At 52.9% G+C, this 6,765-nt stretch overlaps 1 protein-coding gene across 3 annotated transcripts in view; it reads right to left on the bottom strand.

Annotated features, from left to right (window-relative positions):
• Ppp1r13l (protein phosphatase 1 regulatory subunit 13 like) overlaps positions 1-6,765 on the bottom strand; it is a 20,557-nt gene that overhangs the window by 4,379 nt on the left and 9,413 nt on the right. For 2 of the 3 annotated variants that reach the window (XM_031385550.1, XM_031385549.1), the window contains exons 3-9: positions 6,286-6,366; positions 6,049-6,191; positions 4,566-5,076; positions 4,387-4,485; positions 4,213-4,304; positions 3,222-3,651; positions 1,485-1,945 (exon numbers count right to left, since the gene is read on the bottom strand). In XM_031385550.1, the coding sequence (XP_031241410.1) occupies positions 1,485-1,945; positions 3,222-3,651; positions 4,213-4,304; positions 4,387-4,485; positions 4,566-5,076; positions 6,049-6,191; positions 6,286-6,340 (1,791 nt within the window). In that variant the 5' untranslated portion in view covers positions 6,341-6,366. The remainder of the gene's footprint in view (positions 1-1,484; positions 1,946-3,221; positions 3,652-4,212; positions 4,305-4,386; positions 4,486-4,565; positions 5,077-6,048; positions 6,192-6,285; positions 6,367-6,765) is intronic. The other variant, XM_031385551.1, reaches the window with a different exon arrangement.

Below are 6,765 nucleotides of genomic sequence, written 5' to 3'. Positions count from 1 at the left end.
AAGGAAAAAAGAAAAAGAAAAGAAAAGAAAAACAGCCAAGCAGTGGTGGTACATACCTTTAATACCAGCACTTGGGAGGCAGAGATAGATAGATCTCTGTGAGTTTGAGGCCAGCCTGATCTACAAAGTGAGATCTGGGACAAGCCAAGACTACACAGAGAAAAACCAAACCAAACAAACAAAAAATGTACAATAACCATGGAAAGAAACCTCTGGCCAGCCAGGGGTACAAGGTAGTGAGGGAGTGATGAGACTGGGTGAATTAAGGCTGGCCCAGTCCGCGGGCCGGGGTCCTAGACTGGGTGAATTAAGGCTGGCCCACTCCGCGGGCCGGGGTCCTAGACTGAGTGAATTAAGGCTGGCCCACTCCGCGGGCCGGGGTCCTAGACTGGGTGAATTAAGGCTGGCCCACTCCGCAGGCCGGGGTCCTAGGCTGAGTGAATTAAGGCTGGCCCACTCCGCGGGCCGGGGTCCTAGGCTGAGTGAATTAAGGCTGGCCCACTCCGCAGGCCGGGGTCCTAGGCTGAATAAAAAGCAGAAGGCAAACCACAGCAGTTATTTCTGCTTCTTGACTGTGGATCCAATGTAAGCAGCAGCTGCCTCCTGTTCCTGCCATGATGGACTGTACCCTCAAACTGAGCCCAAAATTACTTTCCTTGAGTTGATACTCTTGAATCCATAAAAGATGGAGCAAATAAAACAACAATAGCCGGGCGGTGGTGGCGCATGCCTTTAATCCCAGCACTTGGGAGGCAGAGGCAGGCGGATTTCTGAGTTCAAGGCTACTCTGGTCTACAGAGTGAGTTCCAGGACAGCCAGGGTTATACAGAGAAACCCTGTCTCGAAAAAAGCAAAAAACAAAAAACAAAACAACAACAACAACAAAAAAACAATAAACAGGTAGCCACTGGTATTCTCATGTCCACTTTACAGACAAGAAAACCGAGGCTGAAAACAGAGTAGGTAAATGCCTGGCCCTGGGATGCACAGCTGAATAAGTGGCATGGGGCCAGAGTAAAAACTCTGCTGTTTGTGCACATGATCAAAGTTTTGGGGACCAGAGATTTTCTCTTCACAAGAAGACAGAGTAGGTGCCCAGAAAAAGTAGGCAATGGAGACTGCCTGGTCTCCAGGTCTCAGAGAAATCCAATGTCATACCAAAATCGCAGATCAATTGCAGGTGTAAAATTGAGATTCATGAAGGAATGCTGGGAGTAAGGCATAGCAAAGGAAAACAAGGTGCCTGGTCCATCTGTTCAATCTCTGTTTCCCTGAGCCCAGCCCTACCTACACAAAAGACTACATTTCCCAGGCTCCTTTGTTGCATAGTTGGTGCCATCTTGGTATCCAAGCCAGGTTAATCTCAATATTGGTTAGCTTGTGGTCAGGGTCTAGATGTAACAGTGGATCTCATTTAAACCACTATGTGGCAGAGACACTCTATCAGAGAGGAGCAAACATCCCAGGCTCCTCCTAGGACTTACCATGCTCTGAGGCTGCTCTGGAGGGCTGCTCTGGGGTGGGGCTGGGGATGGGATAGGAGCTGGAGGGGCGGGAGCAGGGGGCCCTGCCCTGGCCTCAGTTCCCTCTGTAATTGTGGACAGCTCCGGCTCAGGCCCTCCGGGCCCTGGGCCGCCGTGCCGATGGAAGAGTCTATTGATGATCTGTTGGTATTGTTTCTTGTGGGTGGGAGGCAGGGCCGCAGCAGGGCTCTGCTCCATGGAGCCTCTGCGTTTGAGGGGTCGAGGAATCTCTGCCAGCACTCGGGCCACCTCCTCCAGCTCAGGTACGGTCTGTGCTTCGGGTGGCAGTGCTGGCTGCAGCCTGGTAGGGCTGAGGGGGCGGGTGACAGCGCCTTCATCTGCGTCCCCGGCTTCCAGCACGGGAGCCAGTAGCCCCTCTAGCTCGGGCTCTGGCTCCAGCTCTGCAGGGGATTTGAGGAGGCCTGGCAGGAACAAGAACCCCATTAGAGGAAGGGTAGCCAGGAGCTTCCAAAGATCTACAGCTTCTGCAATGCAACAAGCTTCTGACTGTGTGACCTCAGAGTGGCTACTTGCCCTCTCTAGACTACTCTGGGATGTGCGTAATATTTTGATCTTTGAGCATTTATATGACAGACTTATTTGTTTATAGCATAATATACTAAATATTTACTATTTATTAATTTATTTATGTACAGTACTGGGCATTGAGCCCAGGGCACACGCTAGACATTCTACCTACTGACAACGTCCCCAGCCCTAAATGCTTGTCCATTACCCTTCTACATTGTGAAGAAACAGGTGATTATCTCTAGATTACTGACAGGAATCTGAGGACCAGAGAGGGAAAGTCATTTGCCCAAAGTCACACAGCTACTTAACGCTGGAATCTGCACTCCTACCAACAATAAACTTGGTTTTCTAGGATCCGAAGGACTTTACCTCTAACATCTCATGCAGGAAACCCCCAAGCAGAAGCCTGGTGTTCAGCAGTCTAACCCTTGGTTACATCCCCTCCCTCCACTGCTGAGCCTCAGAAGCAGGTAAATATTAACTGGTATGTATCCCAACCTCTGCCACAATCTTGCAAGGTAGACATTCTTTTCATGGATGGAAAAAAGGGTTGAGAGAGGTTGGGTAATTTACCCCTATTTGCTCTTTGTTTGTTTTTCAAAACAGGGTTTCTCTGTGTAGCCCTGACTATTCTGGAACTCACTCTGTAGACCAGGCTAGCCTCAAACTCAGAGATCTGCCTGCCTCTGCCTCTCGGACAGCGGGACTAAAGGTGCGCCACCACCGCAGGGTTTACCCTGAGTCACACCACAAGACAGTAGTTTGGAAAAGCTGAAGCTTTCTGCTTTACTCCTCAAATTTGGCACTAAAGACCCTGTCAGCTGGGACATAATGGCCAAGCCACACTTACTGGGCATTAGGGCCTAATTTTCAAGACTTGATACAGTTTTAGTGCCATGTCCCAATAGATAGGATTTTTATCACGATTCAACTTTTTTTATTCAGGGAAATCTATGCCCAGAGAGGTTCAAGCACCTGCCTAAGGCCACACAGCACATGGCTCTGGAACCCTGGCTCCTGTGTACACTCCCACGTTTACCTGGCTCAGCCCTCTGCAAGGACAGTTTGTGGAGTCAGGCTTGGCTATCATGGCTCCCTAGCTACTCTGGTCCCTGTCATTTGGCCTCCTTTTACCCAACCTTCTGGGAACCCCCTCAGCTGACTCACCTTCATTCATGGGAGACCAAGTCTGTTGAGGTGCTGGGGTCTGAGGCTGAGCCTGGGCCTGGGGGGGCATCTGAGGTTGGGGTTGCATCTGGGGCTGGGGAGGTGGCTGGGGAGGCAGCTTAGGTGGGGGTGCTCGGGAGAAGATGGGGGATCCCGGGAGCATAGCTCTGCTGGCTCCATGTTCCCAGAAAGCATTCTGGAGTTTAAAGATCATACTGAGGGGGATGGGGCGCTGGCGAGGAGTGCTGCGGGGCTGTGGGCTAGAGGGGGGCATGGGAATGCGGCTGACGGGCTGCCAGCTGCGGGGCAAAGTGCCTGAGGGCCCTGCAGAGCCCACGGAGCGGCGGTAGCTGCCAACGTCAGAACGCCTGTCACTGGCCAGAGGGGACACCTTGTAATTGCGAGGCAGTGTGGCGCTGGTGAGGTGGTCCTGGGTGGGAGGGAGAAAGGGGAGGGAAAGAAAGATGAGAGAAGGGGACAAAGACAGGTGAGGACAAGGGAGTGAGGGGAAAGAGAGAATGTGTGTGTGGTGGCCCACGCCAGTAATCCTGGTAGGAGAGGCTGAGGCAGGAGGGTTGACTTGACTATAGGCCATTTCGCACTTTACAGGAAAACCAAACAAAACATCAGCCCACACACAGACAAAAAGGAAGAGCATCCACACCTTGAGGCTCTACCACTTAGAAGGATGAGGTAGGATTCAAATCAGCTCAAGAAACCTGAGCAGAACTTTGCTGATATAGTTAGCTTAGTAGTAGGAGCCCCTGCCTAGAATCCCCAGTGAGGGGCTGGGGGCGTGGCTCAGTGGTAGAGCCCCAGCCTAGAATTCCCCCAGCTCAGGAGTTTCCACTCAGCTATAGTGAGCCTTGCCCTCGATTCAATCAATCTTCAGCCTCCCGCCATAATGAAGAGCGTGCAAAAAGGTACACACACACACAGTGTGTGTGCAGACCCTCCACCTTCACTCTGGTGCTGCCCACCCGCCCCTCACCTTGCCACTGGCCCCCAGCCCATCCAGGCTGCTCTCTCTCCAGGGTAAGAGCTGCAGGCCTGGCGAGGCAGGCCGTGTGAAGACGTCCAGCCCTGCAAAACAGGCCCATCGATCGTTTAGATGGATTCCAGACTCCTGTCCTCCAGGTCCCCTCACCTGAGCTCTGTCACTTACGTTCGTAGCTTGCTGTCTGTGAGGACTTTTTCTCGTAGGCTACATCCAGGTCAGACTCGTTCCAGGCTTTCGGGGGCCTCCGGCGCAGGGTCGAGTCATCTGGTGAAAGGGGTCCGTGAATCAGGGTGTAAACATAGATTAGACCGAAACAGCCTCCCAAAGAGAGGGTCCCCAGGCACCTTGTGCACGTAGCGGCGGGGCGAAGGCACTGCCACCTGCGCCCAGCAGAGGGCTCCCGAACGTGCCCGATGTGTCGTAGGCTGCAGCGGGCGGACGTGGGGAAGGCCCTCGCTCCGGGAAGAAGGCCTGGGGCCCCTCGGCTAGAGGGCTGCCCCGGGGGGACCCTGCGCGGCCCAAGTAGTCAAAGGGGGTCGGGGGGCCCGGTTGCCGCACTGGGCCAGTCCCCGGCCGCGGGGACGGTGCCCGACCATGGGGGCTGCCTGCTCCGTCGAAGGCGCGGGGTCTAGGCGATGGCGCCCGATCTAGGCTGCTGTAGCTGTCGGGCTGCAGATAGATGGGGGTGCGCGGCGAAGACGGCCGGCCCTTGGGAGACAGAGGGCTGTAAGGGTGCAGGGACGGGGCACTCTCAGAGCGTCCAAAACGGGTCTCTATGCCATCGGTGGCCATCTTCTGCGGGGACCCTCTGCTGCCAAAATGCTCGGGAACCGGGCTGGTGCTGTACCGGGACATCTGTGGGGAAACCGGAGCATCCAAGAGTCAGAGGAGAGAATAGTGGGGTCAGTGGAGGGCCTCAGTCAGAGACATCGGATTAGACTTGCAGGTAGAGAGCCTGGGCAAAGCCTGGGCATGATATGGGCTACTTGTTACTGATTCTTTTATATGACTTAAGAAACAATTTTGTGACCGGCTGGTGAGATGGCTCAGTGGTTAGGAGCACTGGCTGCTCTTCCAGAGGACCTGAGTTCAATTCCCAGTACCCACATGGTGGCTCACATAATCTATAATGGGATCTGATGTTCTCTTCTGCCATGTACCTGCAGATAGAGCACTCATGTAAAATAAATAAATCTTTTAAAAAGGCTTTCACTTTTTTTGTTTTTTGTTTTTTGTTTTTTGTTTTTCGAGACAGGGTTTCTCTGTGTAGCCCCGGCTGTCCTGGAACTCACTCTGTAGACCAGACTAGCCTTGAACTCAGAAATCCACCTGCCTCTGCCTCCCAAGTGCTGGGATTAAAGGCATGCGCCACCACTGCCCGGCCTAACAAATAACTTTTGAGATAGTGTCTCACAAAGAGCAGGCTAGCCTGAAGGTCTCCATGAAGTGAATGTGGCCATGAATTCCTTATCCTCCTGCCTCTGTGGCTTCAGTATAACGTGTATACCACAAGACCTATGTTTATAGGGTACAGGGGATAGAACATAGACCTTCATCCATGCTAGGCAAACATTCCACCAACTTAACCAGCCTCTCCTGTAGCCTGGCTAGCCTTGAACTCACTATGAAGTAGAGAAGCTGGCACTAAATTCATCCTCCTGCCTCAGTTTCCCTAGGGCAGGGATTACCAGTCTGATCTCCATACCTCACTCTCTCTCTCTTCTAGGTGGCCTTGTATACCCCTCACCCTATACCACCTTAGAAATCCAGGCCTCCCCTGGCATGAAGAGAGGCTAGTTTTGGGGTCAGTGGGATCACCAGACTCACCCTAGAGGGGACTCCAGCCTGTGTGCCAGGAGGAGCTGGCGAGTCTGACCACAAGGACTCTAACTGCTTGGTTAATTCGTCCACTTTGGCGGCAGCGGTGTCCAGCTCCATCTGTTTCAGATCCATATGCTTCATGGCCAGTGCTGAGTGAGTAGATGGGAGAGAAGGTCAAGACCTCACCCCCTCCACTCCTTCCCCTTTACCAGGTCCTGCCCATCCACCCTGATGCCAGCTCACACTGGAAGTTCAGATCCAGAAGGTCCCTTGCGTGCTGGAATGCTTCGCTGTCCATGGTGCCGGCCAGAGCAGGGTGCCTGCCTGGAGAGAGAACTAGCTTAGACCCTTCAGGCCACACCCCTCTAGGCCCCACCCCAGAGAAGGCAGGGCCCTCAACAGTTATTAAGGTTCCCAAATGTCAGTTCCTTCAGAAGGCTGTCCATAAGCTTACCTAGGAGTCTGAACCCGTCCTAGAAAAGTTAGGGACAAAGAAGTCATCCATCACTTATGTGCTATTGAACTGAGGCTAAAATAATTGACTTAATAAATGAATGTATACTAGGGACCAAGGGACAGCACCAGATGTTGTTGATTTGTTTTTGTTGTTTTGTTTATTGCTGTAATAAGGATTAAATACTGCGCCATATCCATGTCTAGGCAGGGGCTCTACCACTGAGCCACGCCCCCAGCTCCTCACTGGGGGATTCTAGGCAGGGGCTC

Source organism: Mastomys coucha, unplaced genomic scaffold (assembly GCF_008632895.1).
Source record: "Mastomys coucha isolate ucsf_1 unplaced genomic scaffold, UCSF_Mcou_1 pScaffold21, whole genome shotgun sequence".
In the NCBI taxonomy this organism is placed as follows: Eukaryota; Metazoa; Chordata; class Mammalia; order Rodentia; family Muridae; genus Mastomys; species Mastomys coucha.
Note: the sequence above shows the minus strand (reverse complement) of the source record. Positions and strands in the feature narration are given on the sequence as shown.